The following is a 26,188-nucleotide window of genomic DNA, read 5'->3' on the forward strand; positions in this document are numbered from 1 at the left end:
TTCCAGGTAGGTACATGTAGGATTGTGCTGTTAATCTCCAAGATGATGGAGAAAAGATATGTAGTAACATTTTTCACTCTTGAAAGGAAAAGCTAATTAACATTCCATATTGACATCACTGTGAAATTGATAGTTGCTATGTGCATTATGGACTTTTGTAGAAATTACTTCCATGTTTGCAATTGCATTAAAGATCAGATTTGATTATTCACGTGGGATGATCCCAGATGTTAGGTTGACTTTATATACCCCTGCTCGGTCCAGCCTTTTTTTTTTTAGTCTCCCAAGCTACTGTTATGTGCATTATGTATATATACACACACCCCAAAAGAAAAAGAAAAGAATAGGCATGTCTTTGTATCTAACATACATGATAATCTGTACATAGGATATGAATTATTTTGCACACAGATGTATATTCCAGATAAGAAATCTGTAATTTGGAGTGCCCCCTGCTTTCTGAAAGTCTGTAAAATGTTTTTTGAAAGTTAGGGCCAACCCCACCATTTGGGGGAGTAGTGCAACTGCCCCCAGACAGCAGATTTGAAGTTACATGAAAAGACAACAAAATATTAGTTACCATTTGGAGTCTGGGAAGAAGTGAGTTCAAACCCTGCTCAGGTCATAGGAAGATCTTCTACAGTTTACCTTACTTTACCTCCCAATCTTGCTGTTATTAAAAAAAAAAAAACAGGATCATTTTCATCATTACCACTCTGAATTCCTTAATAAAGGGGAGCATGGAAATGTGATAGAAAAGTGGATAGATGTTAGAATGGTCTCATTCATTCAAAATATGTCCTCAAGGATTCTGTTTCAATAAATGGTTTTTTTTAAATGTTGTCAAACAGTATACTACTTTCTTGACAGTCTTCTGATATTTTGCCTAATGCTAAATTAGAAAGTGGGTAAGTATTAGACAAGAAAAAGTGAGGTAAAACAGGAATCATGCTGAGCAAAAATATATAGTTTTGCAACAGGAAAAAGGTTGTTACATTCCCTGGACCTCCTGCCATATTACAACATCTGCTTTGATGCCCTTGATATCCCAATATCTTGTAGCAGTTGTTTGAGATGAATCCTCATGTGAATTCTTACCAAAGTCTACTGTGACGACTCAGTGACATGTGCAAGGGTTTAACCTGAGAGTATCTGCAGCATACTATCTGCCTTGCAACAACAAACAGACATTACAAATGGTTGAGGTGAAGCTGGAGGGTAAGAATTCTCCAAGTACAACTGTAATCATAAACTCATAGTTTTTGTTTGGTGGAGGGCGGGGAAGGTCAGTGTTGTATTAAAGACAGTTGTCATAAAACATCTGCACCTCTAGGTCAGAGAAAAAGAATGAGTAAGAAACAGAAAAAAAGGACTTGCCAAGTCCACTGTGACACTCAGTTGTGTCAGTATCCATGCATCTCCCTTGCCCCTGCAGCCTTTCTACTACCAAACACCTGCCGCAGGGAGTTTCTGTTCCTTCCAACTTCCACTTGTAAAAGCTGCTTCCACCCATATAATAGCAGTGACAGATATTGGCCTAGGTGGTCTAATTATGCACTTGGGGAAAATTACCCAAAATTGGATCACATTCCCGTTGAATTTTTTCCCCTTAATGTTACAGAAGCATGGTTTTAATTCCTTCAAAATTCTTCAGCTGTTCTTCCCACGCATGTCTGTTTTTTTTCCAGTTTATGGAGACCCTAAGGCAAGCCAGTCACAGAGTTTTCTTTGCAAGTTTCTTCAGAGCAGGTTTGCTATCACCATCCTCTCAGGCCGAGAGGGTGTGACTTGCCCAATGTCACCCAGTGCATTCCCATGGCTAAGCAGGGATTCGAACCCTGTGCTCCAAAGTCATAACCCAGAGCTCAAACCACTACACCACACTGGCTCCCAAGCAGGAACCTCCAAATTCAACTTTCAAAAACTGCATTATGCAAAAGTCATGGGTACTAATTCAATGAAAGACAAAAGACAAGTGCCATCAAAGAGTACTAAATATATTACTGCTACCGCACATAAAAGTCTATTCTTCCAATCTCTCTGCAGGTCTTCACAGCTATGTAGATTAATTCCTTTGTTCACTGGTGAATAACATCTGTTCAGTCCTCTCAGAATGTAGACATTCTGTAATACTGTGTGCACTGGTAGTGCACATACTTATGCATGAATCCAGCTGAAATATTACCTCCAAATTCTAACTTCTCATGTACACACATAGGGCATTTACTAATGTATTTACTAAGCAGGTCAGGCCATCAATTTTTTAAAATGGATTTATTCAATCTGTTCTTAGTGAACATCACACAGATAAAGACACATTTACAGTTAAATACCCAAAAATATGCTTGGCAACATGTACATTGGTAAAAAAATAATACAGAGAGAGTACATATATTTCTATAATGCCGCGTTGGCAAACTCAGAGCACATGTACCCTCTCTGGCAGGTGAAGCCATCATTGGGGGGCACATGGTGGCCAGAGGAGGGGAGGGATAGCTGGTCCGGCTCATTGCCACAGCCTGGTTCTCCCACAGAAAACCAAGCCATGTCAAAGAGGGGTGATGTGGGCCCCTTTGGGGTGGAAGTCCTGCCCCTTCCAGCCAGAGGTCCTCCTGCAAGGCACCTTCTCCTCCTCTCAGACCTGGGTGAGGGTGTGTGTTGTGTGCTTTCATGGAGTTTTCTTGGCAAGTTTCATCAGGAGGTATGCAATTTTTTTGGGCAAGTTTCATCAGAGGAGGTTTGTCATTGCCATCCTCTGAGGCTGAGAGATTATGACCTCTGTGTGTGGGGGGGGAGGGGGGTTGTCATGTGCTTTCACATCATTTCTGGTGACGCTATCACAGGGTTATCTTGGCAAGTTGAATCAGAGGGGGTTTGCCATTGATGTCCTCTGAGGCTGAGAGAGTGTGACCTGGGTGTGGGAGGGTTTGTGTGCCTTCAAGTAGTTTCTGATAACCCGAAGGCAACCCTATCATGGGGTTTTTCTTGGCAAGATTTCTCAGAGAGGGATTTCCATTGTCTTCCTCTGAGGCTGAGAGAGTGTGATTTGCCCAAGGTCTCCCTGTGGGTTTCATAGACAAGTGAGTTTCTTCAGAGGAGGTTTGCCATTGCCTTCCTCTGAGGCTGAGAGAGTTTGACTTGTGGGTTTCATGGCCGAGGTGGAATTCAAGCCATGCTCTCCTGCGTTGCTTGGTCAAACCACTGGCTCTCTTTGTTCTTGTTATTATGCTGTGTCTTCGGTGCTCTAGCATGCTTGTTGTTGTTGTTGTATGCCTCCAAGTCATTTCCAACTTATCAGTCGAGAGCACCCTCCCTCCCTTCCAAGCACCGGTTCCTGTGAATCCTACGGTGAAACTATCATGGGGCAAGCTTCATCAGAGGGGTATTTTCATTGTCATCTTCTGAGGCTGAGAGAGAGTGACTTGTGTGTGTGGTGCCTTCAAGTCCTTTCTGACTTATGGCGACCCTAAGGTGAAACAATCATGGAGTTTTCTTGGCAAGTTTCATCAGAGCGGGGCTTACTATTGCTAGCCTGAGGCTGAAAGAGTGTGCCTTGGGTTTTACCCCAGAAGTCTTTTCCCCATAATACAGATGTTCTGCACCAGAAGTTCCACCCTGAGAAAGTGGAAGTTTCACCCCCAGAAGTCCTGACCCCTACCACCCAGTGACACCAAGTGTAGGAATGCCACTGAGTTTGGGTACTTGGTCTCTAAAAGGATCACCATCACTGCTATAATGCATCCAAGTGGGAAGATCCAGAGTAAGAGGTAAGTTTTTAAAATTTGCATTGTGTAAGTGGGAAAATGCACTTCCAATATATAGTCAGCCTTCCCTATAGGTGGGCTTGCCTTCTGCAGCTTTGAGCTTACATAAAAGGAAATGGGGTGCGCACCCCTGCCGTGCTGCAGACCCCCACGTATGGGGAAAAGAGCGTATAAACAAGCCCAATAGAAAATAACGGGGAACACGCTTGCACCCCCGTATGCAGGGGTATGGAATGGATCCCTCACATATGGGGAGGGCAGAGTGTATATATATATTTTAAAAGGTACTCAAAAATACAATCTTTACTGTGAGACAAAAGGAATGCCACCCTAGAACTAAGATAAATTTACAGCGCTTTATAAATAAAGGTTAATAATAATAATAAAACAGATCTGATTAAGGTTAATAATAATAATAAAACAGATCTGATCACACAAAAACTAGAGCCTGGATAAGACTAGGGCTTGATAGTTTTCTTATTAGTTAATATTGGCTGAAGTATTTTCCATTGGTCCCAATGGAAGCCGCCTCGTGGGACTCACAGCGATTTGACTGGTGGATCTTAAATGAAATCATGGCAAGTGAAGAAAGCAGCTCCCCATACCCTCACCCATAGTCCTAATGCTTCCTATCCCCCACCTTCTATTAATATAGAAAGTATCAAAAATACAAATGCACAGAGCACATTTAGCATTTTGTTTGGCTTGCAGTGCCCTGCAGCAGACAATACAAACCAAGAGGAGAGTTAATCTGCCCCACCCCTTGCAAGAAGAAACCTTTTCTGACCCTGTACAAACTTGACCATAATACTCTGGCCAGTAGGTGTTTTTACTGTACCCACACAAATCCTATGTTGGAACTTGTGACTGGATTCAAGGACATAGTCAGGGGTCCAGGGGATCCGGACCCCCCTTCCGTTAGATACAATGAACGGTGGGCGCTGCTGCACCGCCACACCCAAGCCCTATTATAATAGTAGCACTTAGTCTGGACGTCCCCCTTCCTAAAATCCTGGCTACGTCCCTGACGGATTTATCAGAGATCTGATGCTATTAACAAGTCCCTTTGTCCTTTCTGAGATATACAGTGGACCATTGTTATACGCTGGGGTTTGGTTCCAAGATCCCCCGTGTATAACAAAATCTGTGTATGCTCAAGTCCCATTAAATATAATGACATTTATACTTTTTTAACATTTTCAAACCGTATATGCTTGAATTCGTGTATAAAAAATCAGTGTATTAGAAGGGCCGACTGTACAAGCAAGTTTGACTCAGTCATAATAGACCATCCTCTCACGCAACCTCATGTGCCAGGCAGGGCTGTCCCAAGACACCTTGCTACCTGAGGTAAAGGACAAGCTGGTTCTCCCACCTGATTAGACCAAATTGCACCAGCAGTTCAATTTTACTTAAAAGGTGCTGATGGCATAATGCCTTCTATTGCATTTCAGGGCAGCAGGCTGGGCAGGGTGTGTGACATCCATTTGGCTGTCCATCAGAAGAAAGCAACCAAGAAGATCAGGAGGAATGACTGATGGGCTGCCACTGCTACCTCCTGCATCTGCAGCCATGAAGCACTTGTCTCCCTCAGCCTGGTAGGGATAGCCCTGGTACAAACCAAGTTAAATGGGACAGAGGAGTCAAAACATGTAATTAAGAAGCAGAAAAGGGGATTAATTAAGTCTTGGCTTATTTTTAGACCCACAAGCTAGGCAAAGTTGAAATATGGATGGTCTACCCACCTCAGACACCACACTCATTCATTATTTATATAGTGGTTTACATAATGGATACACTCACAAAGGTATTTGTGTGTGTATTTAGAACTTCCAAAAGGAAATTGCCTGGGCTGCCTTCCAGGTCAAGACTGTTTGATTGCTGTGTTTTCAAGGCATGCGGTTCTTTTGCTTTCAATGAATCTGTTTTAAGCATCAAACTGTTACAAGGTTTAAAACAGCAAAGAGAGCAAGATGTGAAGCAAGGTGACCCAATCATTGTGCTCTGTAATAAACACCCTTGTGTCTGTGCATGCATGCGCAGGTTGGAAATTTCACCTTGCTTACTTCCAGCAAGAAACAATGCATCTTTTTGGAAATGCAGTATTTTTTTAGATGCCAATTACCCTGCACTAGAATGGATGGATTATTTAACTCGGGATCATTGAAAAACTGTGCAGTTTCTCACACAAGAACCAGGAGTTTTAAAAAAGTCAAATAATTTATATTCAGACTGTATTTGCAATTATCTTATATACACATATACACATCTTTCCATCTTCTTTTCTTAAATTTCAGATTGAACCCCCCTCAAATTAGATGAGATGTCAATGCAGGGACCATGAGGCAGAGTGAGGTGACTAGGTCAGGTAGCAGATTGTGGATGCCATGAAATGGCAGCTAATTCTTAGTTATTTACTTTATTATTATTGTATTTTTATATTCAGGCAAAGGAAAGAGGAGTTTATGGGATTTTCCTCTGCAGGTGTCAAAATACCTTGCCAGGACCCTGATTTGGCCACCTGAGCAGGGTATTTTCCTGGTCTGCCTCAGGCAGCAACATGTTTTCATTCCATGTTGTAAATATCTGTCCTAATAGGGAACTATCAAACAAAGGCTGTCACTGTCTTTCTAGTAGGAGGACTATTTCATATAGGCATGCCCACTGCTTAATGATTTCAGTACTGCTTGGTGATCTGACTGCTTGAACAAATCATCACAGATCAAAAATCACTGACAGATCTTGTGTGTCGTTTCCAACACAAGGCCTCCTAGTGGAATCAGTGCACACAGTCAGGTGCAAATCATTCAGTGCTAAGTAATCAGGCTACGTGTATCAATCTACAAATACACCTGGAAATGACTTTCCCATTTGGCAGCCCTTTCCCTCCACCCATCTATCTTGATGTCTTTATGAGTGACACACTACAAAAGTAGGAGCTCCTATCCCCACAGTCCCATCTTCACATTTCCGAAGGAGATCCAGAAAGATGTATTCTACTACACACAAAGAGAGTCTTTCCATACGCTTCCCACGTGCAGCCCGAAGCACTGGAAAACCTGACATAACTGCAGATGGGAATAACATCACATGGGACTAAAAACCAACCAACCAACCATATTTCCCCTGTGGTCTCTCATTTGAAATTAGGCTATACATTGAAAGTTTGATTGGAGAAGATTCCTCTGTTTTGCTGTTCATGCATGCTCAGTGAGAATTTCTGGAGGCAGCTGCTATTTACCCTACCTGTTGTAGGCAGGCACATACAGCTACAATAGGGTTGGATATAGTAGAATCCCATTCTTTCCCAACTCAAGATTTATTGCATTGTTTATTGCAGACATGCCGCTGCAACACAATATCAAATACCTGTGCTTTTACAGCCCTCTTTCACCATCCTGCTGATGCTGCTAAAACATTTTCAGCTAGACAGGAGGATGAGAAGAAAAATGGGGGTAACCAGGCATAAAATGACTGTAAAAAGGAGCTTCTTTGTCAGAGGCTTTGTTAACTGTGAAATGCCTATAATTTATGTGGCAGAAGAGGCATTTAATGGGGCTGTATTTTTATCTTTTTGTTAATTTTATCTTTTATCATTTTAATTGCACTTTAAACAGTTCAAATTCTGTCTTTTAAATAGAATTCTTTAATTGTTTTTTCTTTTTCTTTTTTTACAAATAGTAGTAGGGCTTTTATTTTAAAGTTATATCTTATTTTAAATTGGAGGTAAGTTACCTTGGATCCTATGCAAGAAGGCAGGCAGGATATAGGTTAAATGAAATAAAATTAAATCAATAATTTAAATAAGCATTACAAATTTCTTAGCAGCAGTCATGCCCATCTGAAAAAGCACGCTTCAAGAGTGCCCACTGAAAGCCTTAGCTGTCCCACCAGAAACTGAGCTGATTTGAGGCTAGCTAGGTCTTCTGTTCACCCACCTCTTAAAAGAATGTAGGGGAATGGACTCAGAGCAACACTTCACAGCTAGATCTCAAAAGGTAGGGCAAATTGGTCGAGTAGTTCTGTACTGTCCAAAAAAAAAAAGTGTCATGACAGCAAATATTCTTTATGCAGATTAAAGCACAAGTGTGATTGCACAGCTAAAAAGAATGCCATGGTATTGATAACAGAGCATTTAACATCTTTTGCCTGATTAGTCATAATACCCCCCTCAACTCTGTATACCAGTGGTAATAACAAGGATTATAGTGTTTTACATGACAATGTAACACCAGGGGTGCTCAGTTACATTCAGTGCATGTACATGGATGTGTGTGTGCTTGAAGGAAAAGAAATGTGGCATCCAAGCTTATGTCAGGTAGAAGTCCCAGCAGCAGATGTTGGGCTTAAAAGGCTTTGTTCAATTACTCAAAAGGAAAGGAGAGCTAAAAGCCTAGGGAAATTTCCAACTATGTCTCTAGTGTACATTGAGTTTGACCAGTCTGCTCCTATTTAGTCACCCAAAACAATCACTCATTTCCCAGCACAGAGCTTACTCATTTGCAAGATTTAAAAGCAGGGAGGGGGGTGTGAAGAGAAGGAAAGGAGGGAGGAAGACATTTTTGCACATGCCCATAATATTCTTCACCACTGGGGGCAGCTTTACATAAGACTGCATCCACCGAAACCAAAGCAACAGTCGGAGGAGCTTTTAGAATGACAGTACGCAGAAGTGAACAGTGCTTGTTCATTGTACAGGGTCATCCTGGCTTCTGTGCTCCAACGCAGCTTCCTTAGCTGGATCAGGGGGTGCTAACTATGAGAACTGCTGCCCAATGGAATACAGACGGGTGAATTCAGGCAGCTGAGCATCACTTGGAGGAATCTATCATGCTTTTTGCACAGGGTGATTGTAAAGACGGCAGCTCCTGAATGTAATGATGCAAAAACACACCATCCATGAAGATCCTATTACCTAGGAAGAACTTGGCATCCTGCTGCAAATGCTGTGTTGGGATTTATTTATTCTTGGGATGTTCGGCACGCCTGGAAAAGAATAATGTTCCAAAATCGGTCCATCTCCCAAGGGGTCCAATTTTTCTTCCTGGGTGTCAGCAAGCCCTGACTCACCACAGAGCAGCTGACAGGGGCTGTCATGCTTGTGGCACCCTAAGCAAAAGACCTAAGGACGACCTTTGAAAACACAAAGGATGGGTATGTTTTCCTTTTAATTTATTTATGCTTAGCCTACAGTACTCCCCCACTGATTCTGTATTAATTACTGTATAGGCTTGCCTCTGTGCAAGCTACAACTAGAGTTACATGTCCCAGTGATTATGTGTGATTGTGTTGAGCCTATGGATGTGATTTCTTTTCCTTTATCATTTTTTTTTCTTAGTAAAAGTATGATGGCAATGGTGAGGGGGGAGGGAGAACAGGTTGAAAAGTATTTATTTGCTATGGGGATTCTAATGCATTTAAATGGCTGTTTAGATCATGCTTGGAATTGATTTGACTGGATTTTTGGGGGGGATAACTTTTCTAAGTTATTTTTATTTCCAGGTTTCAATGTATTTAGGCTACTGAGCGGATCAGCTGTAGCCCTGGTAATAGCCCCTACTGTATTATTGACAATGCTTTCATCTGCTGAACGAGGATGCCCTAAAGGCTGTAGGTGTGAAGGCAAAATGGTATATTGTGAATCCCAGAAATTGCAGGAGATACCTTCGAGTATATCAGCTGGCTGTTTAGGTTTATCGCTTCGATATAACAGCCTCCAGAAACTAAAATACAATCAGTTTAAAGGTCTTAATCAACTCACCTGGCTCTATCTAGACCATAACCACATCAGCAATATTGATGAAAATGCTTTCAATGGAATACGCAGGCTAAAAGAGTTAATTCTGAGTTCCAACAGAATTGCCTATTTTCTTAATAATACCTTCCGACCAGTGACAAATCTCCGGAATTTGGATCTGTCATATAATCAGCTGCAGTCTTTAGGATCTGAACAATTCAGGGGCTTAAGGAAGCTGCTGAGTTTACACTTGCGGTCCAATTCCCTGAGAACAATCCCTGTCCGAATTTTCCAAGACTGTAGGAACCTTGAACTCTTAGACCTGGGCTACAACAGGATCCGAAGCTTAGCGAGGAATGTCTTTGCAGGCATGATCAGGCTGAAAGAGCTTCATCTGGAGCACAATCAATTTTCTAAGCTCAACTTGGCACTTTTTCCAAGGCTAGTCAGCCTGCAGAACCTTTATTTACAGTGGAATAAAATCAGTGTTATAGGACAAACGATGTCCTGGACCTGGAGCTCATTACAAAGGCTTGATTTATCTGGCAATGAAATAGAAGCTTTCAGTGGACCTAGTGTTTTCCAGTGTGTGCCCAATTTACAGCGCCTCAACCTGGATTCTAACAAGCTCACATTTATTGGTCAAGAGATTTTGGATTCTTGGATATCTCTCAATGACATCAGCCTTGCTGGGAATATATGGGAATGCAGCAGGAACATTTGCTCCCTGGTAAACTGGCTCAAAAGTTTTAAAGGGCTGAGGGAAAATACAATTATCTGTGCCAGCCCCAAAGAGCTTCAAGGGGTGAATGTTATTGACGCAGTGAAAAATTACAGCATCTGTGGCAAAAGTACTACAGAGAGGTTTGAATTGCCACGGGCTCTCCCAAAGCCAACCTTTAAACCCAAAGTCATTAGGCCTAAGCATGATGGCAAGCCCCCTCTGCCCCCGACTGTCAGGGCCACTGAAGCCAGTTCAGAGCCTGAGCATGATGCAGAACACATCTCTTTCCACAAAATCATAGCAGGGAGTGTGGCCCTTTTCTTGTCGGTGCTTGTGATCCTGCTGGTGATCTATGTGTCATGGAAGCGTTACCCTGCCAGCATGAAGCAGCTGCAGCAGCGCTCTCTCATGAGAAGGCACCGGAAAAAGAAGCGACAATCGCTGAAGCAGATGACTCCAACTACCCAGGAATTTTATGTCGACTATAAGCCAACCAACACCGAGACCAGTGAGATGCTGTTGAATGGGACCGGACCTTGCACGTACGGCAAAGCAGGCTCCAGGGAATGTGAGGTATGAACCCTCTGGGATAAAGAACTTTTGTTTTGTTTTTTAAGCTGGGTGGTTTGGTTGAACTCTGCTGATGTGTGATGTGATGGGGGGATGCTCTTTCATTTTGGGAGGAACCACACACTTATACCCCATCTTGTCACATGTTTATATGCTGACTTTTTTCTCCCTGTTTCTTCCCTGAAACTGAAAGACTGTGCAACAGCATGAAGCTTGAGTTCAGGTTTTACACAGTGCCTGTCACACAGCTTCTGTATTGGTTTCATCCCTTTTCAATAGAAAACTTCTTTCATAGCAAATTGAATATTATCTACAGGATGTTGGGGAGGGAAATCAAAATACAAAATGTTGTAAGTGCTGCTTTTAGCCGGCTTAAGAACGGTAGGAAAGAAGTGTGTGTGTGTGTGTGTTTAAAAAAATTGCTGGAATTCACTCCATGATTCAAGGGCACACTATAGCTAGAAGTCAGGTGTACTGCTGTAGCTTCATATACATTCTGGGATTGGCTTTGGCTTACAGATGGTGCAGGAACAACCTTGTGAGAATGCTTGATTTCTGTGAAGTGTAAGCCACTGGTTTTAAAGCATCATCTTCAAACAGTGGGGGTGGGGGCAAGGGAATCACTTGGCTAAATCAAGTGGGGGCTGGAAATCCTACATTTCAGGAGAAATAAAAGGAAGGCTGGTCAAAGTGAATAGGATTCACTGGACTGTGTTCTAACACCATAGAGTTTGTAGAGTTGATAACTACTAATTGAAACCTGTTTGTCTGGCTTCATATAAAAGATGCTAGTGTTTCTCCCTCTTCACAGCCAGTTGCCTTTCAGAAAATAGTCAAAAGGCATTCATTAAATGGGGAACCCAAATTCCTTATTGAGGCCATTAAAGGAGCTGAAATGTCCAGTTACAAAGGCAAAACCACTTCCTGCACACAGTTGCTTGGGTGCTCATTAGGAATTCTGTTTTCAGAGGCATTAATGTGATTGACGATGGACCCATTATACCTGTCATTTTTCTTCCATCAAAAATGCTGCCTTATGCTTGGTGGCATTTCATTGTGCAATCTTCCACTTTGGGTATTTAGAAAGCTGATAGAGCTACATTTTAAATACAGCACAGCAAGTACGAAAAGCTTGCAGTGAAAACTGGACACTTGCCCAGTTTAAGGGAAAGCACATCAGAAGAATGCTCATTTAGGAAAAGTCAATGGATCAATGGGCAAGGGAGGGTGTCAATCAATCCTCTTTTTATAACCTTGTTGGATGCCATTTTCTTCTTCTTTAAGGCAAAAGCAGCGAAGGGATTATGATGGATATTTGTACCTTAGATCATCCACCTGAACATCATGACAAAATATAATTAATTGGCTATACCTCTTAATATTTTATATAAATTACAATTATTCCCTCATTAAAACAGCTTCCCCCCTCTCCTCAGTCTTGGGATACAAATAGGAATATGTTTATAAAAGATGACAAAGAATTTCATTCCCTCTATTGCATAACTTGATTTGGTTTTGTACACTGCCCATCTCTGACCACTTGGGAGAGAATATTTCTATAAGGCAGTTGCACTGCAGCAATCTGGGTTAAGGGAGGAAGCATCCATGTTCTGTTTTCTTTATTGCTGTTATTGTTTTCTTTTGATTTCTGTGAGAATTTATTTTAAGGAAAATCACCTTGAACTGATCCAGAGATATGATGTTCTGAGTCTGAGAATCACCAGTGAAAGCTGTTAAGGGGATTTGTGGGTGATAAACCTGCATTCTTTTTATGTGGATATAAAAGCAGAAAAAAGTAAAAGAGTGTTTCATATTTTTACTGATGTAAAACTAGTCTCATGAATTTGTTGAAAGGCAAGAGTCAAAGATTGCAGCATAATTAACAATCCAGTCATATGGTACACTTTGCAGAGCAGGTGTCCTTTTTTGAGCCAATATCTTTCTTGAGATGCATTTAATATGACAATGAAAGTTAATCTATCATTAATATGATACCAGACAACTAATATCTTTACAGAAAGCTTTGATATGGAATGAGGGCCACATTAGAGACATCTATGTATTCTCTCTGAATGTACTTATGTACATAAACACAATCTTAAAAATCAACACCACCAAAAATTACGACACTCAAAATGTATTGATAATCTTTGATTCTTGGAACAAAAGATACATGGAACATATCATCATGCAAATCACAGATTGTTTGGGCATGGAAAGACAAGCGAATTTTAGCCCCAATTGTTTTCAATCGATTCTGATGACATAGAGGTTGAAAATATTTTACCAGAGACTTTATATCTATAGGCATGTTTCTTTGTTTTTGGAGGCACATGAAGGGAAACCCCATGGAAATAAGGTTGGGCTACCCCACACAAACCACCTCAGCTAAAATAATATGCTCCAGAATTCAAGAATTAAATTATAGGGGGAGCGAGAACATGAAACCAGAGAGATTACTGATGTCTCTTCAAGTGCCAAAGAGATGAACTATTAATGTCAATACATTTCTCATTATAATGAGGCAGAATTAGCATGTGAAAAATAATGCCTAGGCATTTTAAAAGGCAATTAACTTTATTTTCATCCGAAGTACTTTCAGCAAGCTATATTTATATGTGCAGATCTTCAGCGATAAACACTGATGAATGTGCAATTATCACCATAGACATCAGAGAAAGAAGATGCTGGCTGACTGTGCAGCCTAGGCAGGCCATTGCCAACAACTTACATCTACAAAACATTTTTTGGGGGGGAAGGGGACTGAATGGAATAAAATTGGTTCCAGGTGGTTGAAACTGACTATCAGTTGCCAAGGCTCTTCTTTCTCAAAAGAATCAAACAGAATGTTCTGATTTATTATTTTGCACAACAAAAAAATAACTGGCCAGTGGCTTCCAGACCATCTTGTCAAAAATGAACAGGTGAGCAGGATTCTCCTTTGTGTATCTTTAATGTTATGCAGAATAGCAAGGAGAAAAAATTGGCAGGCAGCAGCCTGTCTTGCAGAGAAGTGAAAAGTTGCACCTGTAGACCAACCTCTTGTACTCATCTATTAAATGTATGCAATGTTTTTGCATTGCATCAATTCATCTAAGATTTTTAAATAATAAAAAAGAACCATCCAGCCCACATCATCTCCAGTGCAACACAGCCATACTACTGAGTTTAAGCTCCAGATGTTACCAGAATACAGTTTTGCCTTCATGAGATAAAAGTGCCTGGGTGAAATGGCAAATCATGAATTTCTATGTAGATGAAAATGCATGTCTCTTGACATCCCAACATATGATGTTAGTACACAGGTGTGCAGGGATGAGAAAGGAAAAGTATTGTGACACTTTCATCACAAAAGTCAGTGCATGAATGCACTGAGATCAAATCCCAGAAGACAAATAGAATATTTCCCTAGATAGATGGCAAGCAGATGAAATGAGGAAAGAAACAATGGAGGCACATTTCTGCATTAAATTCTGTAGGAGATGGATTATAAGTAAAGGGATGAAGCCTAGACTATACTCAACAAGTATGGAATTAAGGGATACAGCTGGATACCAATACTAGTGAAGGGATAGGTAAAGAGGTAGCCCAATCTGTTTGGGGATTTCACGGAACAGGGCCAGCCCAAACCATTTTGCTTTGTCAAGATTTCCCCCACTGTGTGCGCACACACACATATACCATCGTGTCTTCCAAAAGCCATCTGGTCTGGCAGTTGAATGTCATTGGTGCAATAGAAATGGTACATGTTCTTCCATTGCATCTGAAGACATCAGAGTAGCTTACCAACCATCTTGGAGGACACGCTGCCTGGAACATATAGCATTATTTTCCAACAGGAGGGAAATGCCAAGAGGTAGCCACCTCCACACCACTCAGAACATGTTGTCTGAGGCAGTAATCCCTTACTCTGCCTAACAGTGGAGCTAGCCTTGTGGGTGAGATTGATCCATCCCTTGTCATCCCTGAGAAAACTGATTCTCTAGTTTAAGATTCCTGAGCCAAAAGGCATGATGATTGGCCAAACATAAAAGAACTTAATTGTCTTAACCATTCAGTCACCATTTTGCAAAATAAGTCAAAATGCAGAAGTCATTCTAACTGAGAGAAATAGCAAAGACAATTACAGTTTAAAGAGCATCACTGATCTAGTTAGTCAGGGACTGAAGAGAACTAATGGTGATAAGACTAGGGTGATTATTGCATTTACTTTTTTCCTGATCCGGGCATGGGACAGGATCGGGATGGAACAGGGGGGAAATTGCTGCTGTGCTGCTGGCCGACCGGTTACCACCTTGCAGCCTGATCCCATACTATGCCTGGATCAGGCAAAAAATCTGTGTACAATAATCTCCTAGGTTTCACATGTTGCATATATTGGGGCAGGGCCAGGATTTAAGCAAGTGGTTTTATCAAAAAGAAGAAGGAGTTGAGATGAAAAGGGCATGAGTAAGACAACTGGACGTGAGACAGAAGTATAGCAAAGCAGAGATTTCACATGACACTGACGAAAGAAAGAGGCAGAGAACAAAGATTAAGTGTAAAAAAAGAAATGAAACTTGGACCTGTTACTCATTTATTTCAATGACTAAACTGGAGATGTTTAAAATACTGATTAGGAAGCACAGATGCTGTTTGTGGACATTTAGATTTTCAAGGGCAGGTATCTTCCCATTATTCCCACCATGTGAAAAAAGATGAAAGGGTGCTAGATAGTAAGCAGGAGTACTTTCTGTAGTCTCAACAAGGTCATGACAGCATCTGCTAATACGTCTTCTTCCATACACAACTTTTAAAGATACAGAGATCTTGCATACTACCTAGTGCTTACCTAAATTTAAGTAATTACATGCTGAAAATGTAGAGCAAGACTTGGGCAGGAATTTATATCTGTGGTGATTTTTAAGTAGTGCAGAAAAAACAAATATTTAATGACAAATTATTCTACAAACTTAAAAGTTTATTGCATGCATTTTAGGTCCATTCTGGACATGGGTTGGGGGCGCATGCGCGTGGGCAAGGAAAAACAGATTGTATTGCATGCTAAACTGTCAGCAAGTCATTGCCATGCCATTGCACAACCATCGCCCATCCCCAGGCCAGGCTCATTTTGATTTTTCTCTGTCTGAAAGGTTCTGGTGGAGCAAAATTGGGCAGCTGAGCCTGGCTTGGGGACGGGTGATTGTCAGGCAATGGCATGGTGATGGCTTGCTGACAGTTTAGCATGTGATAAAATCTGTTTTGCCTCACTCACGCATATCCCTAACCCATGCCCAAAATAGACCAAATAGTGCATGTTATAAACTCCTTACTAAATGGACCTCATAGCTAGACTTGGTACTCTGTTGTGCTCTCTGTTTCTCTGCCTCTAAACAAATAAGAGAAATAAAATATATGGGAAACCGTGTTACTAGATCACATCAAGAGTATAAGCTGCAGAGTTCATCTCACAGGACCAAGACTGCTCACTGAAAGTACCTCTAGTTTCCAGAGTTCTATGGTAAAGCAAAAAATGTGTGTTCAAAATGACTGTTCTTAATGCAAAGAAATAGATGGAAGTTTCTGTGGATGGAAGTTTTGACAGTGCCATCTCCACACACTGAAATATATAATGATAATATTTCCAAAAGATAATACCAAATCAAACAGGTGTTTGTTTTTATTTGCTTGCTGCGTTGTGGTTTTCTTCTCTTTCCTACCAAGCTTTCCAAGCAGGTTTTATATTAATACCCAAATTTTTATGTGTTATTACATGACTGTGCTCAATATCCATTTTCATTTGTTGCACCAAAGTTCACATTACAGTCCTGGTTCATTTTGTGATGAACAACATTGGGAACTTTAACGTTTTTCTTTTTACAAATTTAAAATAGCAGAAAACAATATGTTTTGGGCAACTCTACATATATTTAGACAGAACTGAGATGGCGGTCTCCTCACCTCAGTTGATCAGGCTTTTACCCAAAGTCCTGATGCTGTTTTCTAGGTGGCTATATCTCAATCTTCACAAGGGATACTCTTGTATTTTAGGGGCTGCCAGGAAACAGTACTGTAGCACTATGTGTTCCGTATTTGAACTATCCATTCCATATCTGAAGATACAGAGCCCCTAAAGTTGACAATCAACAGATAGCACCTGGATGGCAGTCTGAGCAGAAAATAACACAGATCATCTGGTTACAGTTTTTCCAATAGGATGAGATGTACAACTATTTTCAGTCATTCTTTCTAAAATTGTGTCATATGCATAAATTAGCATATGCAACTTCAATGCAAATTTGTGTCTTCCTTTTCAGTGGTTTAATTTCTGTTGATGACCACTTTATGCTTCATCCATCAAATTGCCTCTCATAATGAGGGTCACATTTATTCCCCTCTAAGGATGTAAAAAGAATTTGCTCCAAAAGTATCATGGAGTCAAAATATGCATCGTCTGCTGAATGAAGGTATCATTGTCCATGGAGGTGATTGGTGTAATAAATTTTTATAACGGCATGCATCTGGCCAACTCTTCCCCTACAGGCTAAAAAATGGCAGACATTTTCCCTCAGGTTGATGGAATATTGCCTATGCTTCAGGAGTACAATCATTGTATCCTATTGCCGGCATCCATAGTTTTTTGTGGGTTTTTTGGGCTATGTGGCCTTGTCCTAGAAGAGTTGATTCCTGAAGATGCCAGCCACAGATGCTGATGAAACATCGGGAATGAACTCTTCTAGAACATGGCCACATAGCCCAAAAAACCCACAAAAAACTATTGTATCCTATTGATAGACATCTCCTTGAGCTTGGCTGGGAGGAGGAGGGGAAAGAAGGCATGGGGTATAAACAGAGAAGTATGGAAAACTTGTGGAAGTTTGTGAAATTAAAAAACACACACAATCAGATACACAGGGGGTAGAATATGAAAGTGGGAAGGAGCGACTTGTGAGAAAGTGAAAGGTAGAGATCTGAGAAATGGAGAAAGGCCCTAAAAAGATATGTATAAACATATCTCTCAGTCTTTTCAGGGACAAACAAGCAACATTCTGTACAAAATACAGGATACCTTCTGAAACAGAACACAATACTGTACTCAAAAGTTATACCAGGTGACTATTCACATATATGTATATAAATGCATATGTTGCATTTTTGTAGATGCATAGCTGCATGTGTATACATGCCACGTGAGCACTGATCCAGAAGTAGCTAAAATGTCTATTTGTACTGGTGGGAGAAAATGTCAAGAATGTGGAATTAGATTTTCCTTACACGTAAATGATTACAGAGTGGAACAAGCAAGCAGATGTGTACATCCTTATCGTAATCACTCACTAGTAAGGTGCTTTGGTCCATCCATATTTTGACAAGAACACTTCCTTTTATGCTAAAATGAAGACATTTCACTTAATCAGAATTCCTTGTAGGTCCATACAAAGGGAGCTTCTCATTCTTTGCCAAGTTACTTCCATGTCCTAGTGATTTTGTATAACACAGAAGTCCTAAAATAGGCTTTAGCACCTAATCATTACCTGTTCCCTAGGGTCAGGAGGGTCTGGACTTTTGGGTTACCAAGGAGCCAGAGGTAGTCACTATGATGTTGCAGATGAAGGCTAAGAAAAGGTAGAAATATTTCTAAGGCAGCTGGTTATGGAAACTGACTTGAGGAAAACCTGGGTAAATGGATACAGAATTTAGATTAAACCTGTCTAGTCAGATAATGTGGCAACCGAGATCCAGGAAATAAAAATACATGAAAGCATTTTGCATTGCAAAATATCTCCAGTAGCTGCAGCAGATGCTGCCATTTCTGCTAAGACTCATCCCATGTCGGCTAACCACATTATTCTAGCACTTCTGGTAGGCTCACCATGAGCCCTCAATGAGTCTCCCCTCACACTGTCCCACTGGTATCAGGCTTCCGCAGCAAAAAAAGTGCACAAGGTACAATGTAAACACTCCACTCCCTGCCTGGCTCCAAACTGTATGATGCAACCAGGAATATGCACTCCAGGCTTTTAGATTCGCGGATGTTGCTTAGGTGCAAGATATATGCAACCACCTTTGAACCGTGTCAGAGAGCCCTGGTGCCACCTGGGAACAAACAGAGAAAGATGTCCAGGCTTTAATGCCAGCTCACATGCAAAATTTAGATTGCCATTTTCCCTAAGATTTTGTGTCTCTTCCTGGAGAATCAAAAAAGCAGAGCAACCTCCTGTGATTTCCACTGGGGCTCTAAGACCTGGCAATCCAGGCGCACCATTCTGATCACTACAGTTAAATGCACCACTGTACCAGTCTCAAAATGGAACAGCTGAAGTTGATAAACCACAGTAATCCAAGTGAAACAAGTGGAGAAATGATTGAAAAATACAACAAAAATCCTAAGATTTATATGCCTACTTTTTATCACCCAGTTACTTTAATGAAATATATATATATAAATCCCTTACAGCAAAATCAAACACACATACACACACAGTCAAATGAAGGGATTGTTTTGTCTGTCTTTAAAAATATTTTTTAATAATTAGACAATAATTTGCCATATTACACTGACTTTTGGGTCAAGTACACATGTTTAGATAAATATTCAGTTGACAAAATTTCCATAGAAAAGCAGTGACATCCAGTGGCTGTATAAAGTAAAGCAAATAAATAAGGTGGGTTTTTGTTGTTGTTATTGTTTTGCCTATCCACAGGTATTTAAGTAGATTTGGGTGTCATTATTTGGGACTGTGTCGTTATCTGCAATGACATTAAGGTGTTACACAATCGCTCTTGCTTTAACATTTTCACATTGCTTGTTATATAACAGCAAGTGTGTGAAATACAAAAATGAGAAAATGTATGCAAAGAACAAAATCGACTAGATGCTTGGATTTCTGTTGAGTATGAAAACAACAGCAACAATGGCAATCTGATGCCTAATATTAAAAAAAAACTAGCACCAAACCAAGATGTAGTATTTAGTATTCTTAACACCACATCCTAGGGGTAATTTGTAGGTTATGTCTAATGTAATGTTCACATCTGTTTCAACTACAGAATTATATCACAACTGGAGAATGTACTTCATTTAAACTTCATTGTCTCTTTTATAACAATGATTATAGAAATCTGAACAAGTACTGAATTGAGGCTGATCCAGTGAAACAGGGCTTGAGGGTGCCTCTCATTGTGAGAGGCAACACACACGGAAATAATTAAAATTTCCTTTGGAAGACAAAACATATCAAGTGAAGTTGAAGGCTTTCACGGCCGGCATCCATAGTTTTTTGTGGGGAAAATTTATTCCTGACGTTTTGCCTGCATCTGTGGCTGGCATCTTCAGAGAAATCTTCTCTGAAGATGCCAGCCACAGATGCATGCATAAATTCTTACAGAATATAGCCACATACCCCGAAAAACCCACAAAAAACTATAAAACATATCATGCTTGGTATTTATATACCATCATTGCAAATACATCAGAATTCTAACCAGTATTTCTGGTTCAAACTTACAGTGCCAGGATGTACCATGTCACTGATAATATACAAGACAAGACAATTACCCAAAGGGAGATACCTATATTTCTTTTTAAAAATCACATCAAAAGATAGAACCATAGATAAATTACCCAGTGTGCTAAGCATGAAAATTAAAATGAGGCTCAGGCCCACAGTCAGACTAGAGTGGCTGAAACAGAAGTATCCAGCCATGTCTGTATGTAGCTTGTATAAATATACCCAGAGTTTCCAGACTGATTTCTTGCAAATGCTTTGCAAGAAAGACCTTGGTGGCTGTTCTTTTCTAATATGTCACTGAAGTGCTAAATTAAAATAGTATCAGCCAGCTAAGCAAATAAACTAGAATAGCAGTCCTTCCTGTATCAAAGCAAATTTTGAATAAAACATCAACAGGACTGAGGAAGAGCATCTGCCTAATTCTATCTAGAGCTTGTATCTATCTATGTATTAGTGCTGAAGGACATGAAAAGATGTTCCTTGTATAGCTAGAATGTGGAGAGATGTGTCACTATACGGTTGAACACATGGTAGGGATCTCAGGTGTCAGAAGCTGGTTCCTCTTTTACAGTCCTCAGGAGTGGAGGAGGAATCTCAGAGCAAGAGTGTTGTCTTGGAAGGTTTATATACTTATGCATATACACATATTTCATTTGTTAGACTGTGTTGTTTTTTTAAAAAATTCAAATGATAAACTCTATGAAACAGTGTTGGTACTCAGTGTTATTGTATCCTCAAGCCCACTACCTCCCGTAACATGATTAGTGGTCTTCCTTTGGTCTCCAGTTTTGACCTAAAATTTCATAGCCTGGGCCCTGAGGTAGTTCTGACCTGGCAACCCTCATCATTAATGTATATCAAACAATGAAGAGAAGGATTTGTGAGATTTAACATTTTTGCAAATAGCTAGTTTATACTGCATTGCAGCACCTTTGAGATGGATAATCCAGCACCTCACTGAAACTGTAGAAAACATTTAGATGGAAAATTAAGGTGGAGAGGTTGTGACCTAGGAAAGCTGTGAGCACTGGTTTTTGTTTTACCAGTCTACAAGCAGTTGTGATAAATAAAGGTTAAAAATCATATTTAGATTAGCTGGTTTGTGAAAGAAAAGAAAAAGGATAAGGAAATATTATTTTCACTATTAGTAATGTGCATATAAAATCCTGGGTCACAGGGACGTAGCCGGGGGGGGGGGATCTTGGGGTCCGGACCCCCCCTTCCATTAGAAAAATGAATGGTGTGTGCTGCTGCGCCACCGCACCCAAGCCCCATTATAATGGTGGCATTTAGTCTGGTCCCTCCCTTCCTAAAATCCTGGCTACGTCCCTGTGGGTCATTGTTATAGGGATTAATATCTCTTGGACATGATACTGCAACTGGGATCTTTGTGATCCTCCACCCCCCCCCCCCCCCCCCACCCCCATTATAAATAGGCACACATCCCATAGTGGAAGCCAACAGACTCTTAAAGCAAAAGGTTCAACCAATAAACCTCAAGCTCAAAAAGAGAGCAAGTATACCCTAGAGCAGGGGTTCCCAACCTTTTTGACTCACAGAGCCCTTATTTCTATAACGGAGTTCCTAAGAGGCCTGCCCTATGTCTTACAGGTTATTGGTGTTTAAGAATATATGTAAGAATATATTCTTATTTTTTAATTTCAATCAATTTTTATTTCTTTCATTTTTTGGAGCAGCCATGGACCACCTGGAAAGTGCATGCAGAGCCCTAAGGGCTCCTCGGAGCACAGGTTGGGAACCCCTGCCCTAGAGGAGGCTCATTTTTAGGCAACTTAAGCTAGCCTCCATTAGATGTCTGTGGTTGAGTGTAAAAGTAAAAATAAAACATAATTTGTTTCAAGAATGCACTGCAGCAACCTTCAGGATATGTACTGTCTTTCCCCTTTGTTCCTTCACTTTCTTTCTGCATGAAAGAATGAAATCTAAAACGTTGGTTTGTGGGTTTGTAACAAGCTGCAGTTTCCTGTTTTGTTCAATGCTAATTTGTACAGCCCGCATTCAGGTTCAATATTGTGGTTTGTTAACTGACAATAGCTTGTTGCCAACCACAGACAGAAGCTTCAAATTTCCTGCCATCTTGCACAAAGAAATGGAGGAGTGAGTATGCGAGACCAGGTTCTGAAACAGTGCATTCTTACAGAGGCAAACCATGATTTCTCATAGCTGGTTTTTATACAAGAGTCCATATTCACACTACAGAACATATTCTAATTGCCTTCTGATCCTTTTCCTAAATTCTGATGTGAGTTATATTCTGAAAAATTATCAATGAATGTTCAGCCTTTTTGTTAAGCCCTATTTAAGGAGAAAATATTGGTGAAATGGTTGAAAAAACATGTTTCTTGAGTGCTGGAAAAGCTTGCCAAGGAGAATCTTGAACTGCCAAGAATCTTTGCAATTTGGGAGTTATGCTATACAAAATTCATATGTGTTTTTTTTTGGGGGGGTGAAAGAGAAAAAGAACTTTCTGTGCAGGAAAAATATATTTTCTGAACAAAAGAAAACACATGCAAATTGTCCTAAGAAGTACCCAGCTATGGCATTTTTTTTGTTTCCTGTACAAATAATGTTTTTTCCTATGTAAAAAGACAAAATAAAAAATCAATGCATGTAATCCCCCCCCCCCCAGAATAAGTCCCTTACTGCTGTCTTTGAAATTGAACACTTTTCTCACAGTGGGAAGAAAATTGATAACATTACTCATTGCTTCCTCTGAGAATGAAGTGAGTGAAGAATTACATCCCTAGCATCACCCAGCCAAATTTGTCAGACAAAAACAGTGATAAGCTCCTTCATGGTTACTCAAGCTAGCCATTGTTGTGTACAATCGTATTGCCTTTAATTACCAATGGTATACAAATTAATATCGGTCACCATTTAAAAGGAAATGTTAGTTGACTACTCTAAACACTTACCTAATTAAAACTTGGAGCATTATTTGCTACAGGCCTTTAAAAATTGCCCTTTTACTGAAGCTTCTCAGCATCTTAGTAAAGAGAGATCCCTAGAAGTAGCATTCTTTTCTAGATTGCTGTGTAATTTAAGCTTGTTGATTCCCATACTTTGATCAATGAGCAAATTCTAAAAAGTCAAACATAATGCATGCATCCACATTTTTAACTTGCATCATTATGAGAAAACCTCTGCCTTGTTTTGTCAATTAAAAAAATACTTTTCAGTGAGCAGACAAAAAAGCAGCCAGAGAGTGAATGTTTCAAGATCTACCAAAAGGGCATAGTTTTTTAAAAAGCACAATATTATTTATGGTAATATTTGGAGCAATCACTTCAACCAAGTCATGAATAATAAAGTGAACTGAGATGATTTGGACTGAACTGAATGAGATCCGGATAAGAATGAAATGGCTCAATTGTGTTCTGGAGTGGAACAGCACAGTCCAAAGTGCTTCAAATTAATCTGAAGATCTTGACATCAAAAATGAAGGGAAGAAAGCTAGACGATATGTCTCCAAAATCACCATGTAAGGAAGAAGCCAAAATAGTGTGATGTGGAGCTGGGCTATGCTCCTTGACAGTTGTGTGTATTTCTGGGGAATGAATCTCACCAACACACACCAACGTCACTGCTTGGGGTGATTTTTTTTTTTACGTCATTGAAGTTGTATAGTTAAACTGCTCCATCATTTCTTTAATTATTTTGTATTAGTAGCCAATTGTGAAAACCTTATGTTGAAGGGTGGATGGTTATTGGTCTTTCATAGACTTTAATTTCCTTTAGCTTAGCTAAATAGCTCAGGGCCCATTCACACTACAAAAATAAACCAGTGTGAAACCAAGTTATTTCCTTGGCGTTTACACTGGCCCTGAATACAGTCGATGCACTTTGTGGGACGGGGGTACCCAAAAACCCATTTTAACTTGGGATATTCAATACCCCCCCCCCCCCCGCATTTTCCTAAAAGATCCTAGAGGTTTTGCATGAATAAGGCTTTGTTCTGATACGAAAAAGGAGTAGAGGGAGGAAAGCAGTATTGAAAAATATCTGTTCAAAATACATATTAGTAGGCTGAACTTCCATCCACATGAATTTTATTCATTTATTTCTCAGCCAAGAAAGCTAAACTCCAAGATAAAAATGCAGGGAAACTGTGTTTGTTCATTCTAAGGAGGAGAGGATATCCAATAGTGTACAAATGCATCATGGGATTCTCTTTAGTGGAGCGGTTGTCATTTTGAATCTCAATAAAGTTAGCATTTTAAAATAAATTTGATGCATGTACTTTGCAATCTATTCAGAAAACATTTTGCCACATTCATGCTGTTCTTCTTTCAGAAGGTTTACCTGTGATTAGGGATAAAAATCCCATTTTCTTTCCAAAGAAATTTATTCAACTGACTATATTTCTGTTGATACGGCAAGTTGTTACTCATAGTATTGTACTATGCCACTTCCTGCTATTATCTTTTAAGCCAAACAGTGAGTCATATCTTCATAACAGAACATGATGCCCTTCCCCATTTTCTTTTCTTCCAGTTACTAATTATTATTATTAATATTGGATACAAGTACCCCTCATTACACAGATTTCTCTGGTGTTAAGTGTAGAGCTAAGCCAAAACAGTAAAAGAGAAGAAAGCTTCTATGCTTTTTGCACCCAGGTTCTGAAGACGAATCAAAGCTGTACAAAAGCTACTACAGACTGGTTTTTAATGTTCTGGCAAATTGTGCGGTTCTAGACTAGCTGCTAGGAAAGAGTTCAGAAATGCCTAGAAGGAAAAGATTTGTATGCAGAGGCTCTCTTCATATATTCACAATACATGCTCTTCTGACCAGAGTGGGCCTATTATTTGGAAAGACAGCATACCACCTACTTAATCCCCAAACACTCTCCTTAACAGCAAGGGGTCCAAGGTGTACTTAGGAAAAACAAAATGTCATAGGTTTCGCCTCTGGTGATCCCACTGTCTTTAGGCATGAGCCGTCACTGCATACGATTAGATGGGGTTGGAAGGAAGGAGTAAGATAAACATTACCAGTCACATGTAGGCATGATCTTGTTTTTTATTTCGGGGTTTTCCAGTTTAGAATAGAGGTCTCTCAAATAGGGATACAGGAGAACAAAGGACAACTCAAGCCATTTCAAGAGGGGGAAAAGATTGTGTACAACTGTGGCTTCTGTGTTTGTGTGGGTGTGCTTATCATCCTGCTTTGTTTTTCTTTGTCTTTTGAAAAAGTACTTTGGAAAAGTACATTTGATGACAGCCCTGGCAGCATATCATAAGCACTGGAACTCTGGATGCCACCCCCATGCTTTTTTTTTCCAGAAGCACTCTGGAAAAGAAAGGTAATAGCAGCAGGAGCCAGATGTGCCCTGTTACAGTCGTAGCACTGAAAAAACTATAGAGCTTTAGAAAGTATAAGCACGTATAACAAGAAGCATTTCCCACACTACTGGAATAATTTCAGGAGTCTATTTATGACCCTTTCAAATGGTGTCCCAATGGCTCTATTTATAAAAAGAACCTGCAAACCTTGTCAGGCAAACTCGGGGGTTACAAAATAAGTTCTCTCCCCACCACCACCACCAAGGTTTATGACTCTTCCTGCACTGTATCACTGTGCCTATTGTCCCAGAATGAACTGCCTCCCATTCCCTTCTTCATCAAGCAGACTAGTTCGTACAAAGTGGTAAATTTTGCAGTGCCATTTATTTTTCACAGGGGATAATTTGATAAAATTTCAGAAAACCTTAGCATTTGGTATGGTAATAGGAGGCTCCAGCCCGTCAAAAACACATTCTTTTTTTCTCAACGAAAAGAAAATTGACAGCAGTGGAGCTCTGCTCCATGACTGACTCCCAGTGGCTGCGTTTGCCTTCCCCTCCTACCCTCAATATCATTCAGAATGATGTTCCATCTTG

General features: G+C 40.2%; 2 protein-coding genes across 5 annotated transcripts in view; one reads left to right on the forward strand and one right to left on the reverse strand.

Moving 5' to 3' along the window:
• CTNNA3 (catenin alpha 3) overlaps window positions 1-26,188 on the reverse strand; it is a 1,027,502-nt gene that overhangs the window by 579,380 nt on the left and 421,934 nt on the right. The window lies entirely within an intron of this gene.
• LRRTM3 (leucine rich repeat transmembrane neuronal 3) overlaps window positions 8,411-26,188 on the forward strand; it is a 147,164-nt gene continuing 129,386 nt past the window's right edge. The window contains exons 1-2 of the mRNA XM_042459362.1: window positions 8,411-8,918; window positions 9,267-10,798. Coding sequence (XP_042315296.1) covers window positions 8,915-8,918; window positions 9,267-10,798 — 1,536 coding nt within the window. The 5' untranslated portion in view covers window positions 8,411-8,914. The remainder of the gene's footprint in view (window positions 8,919-9,266; window positions 10,799-26,188) is intronic.

The sequence above is a fragment of the Sceloporus undulatus genome, chromosome 3, assembly GCF_019175285.1.
Source record: "Sceloporus undulatus isolate JIND9_A2432 ecotype Alabama chromosome 3, SceUnd_v1.1, whole genome shotgun sequence".
In the NCBI taxonomy this organism is placed as follows: Eukaryota; Metazoa; Chordata; class Lepidosauria; order Squamata; family Phrynosomatidae; genus Sceloporus; species Sceloporus undulatus.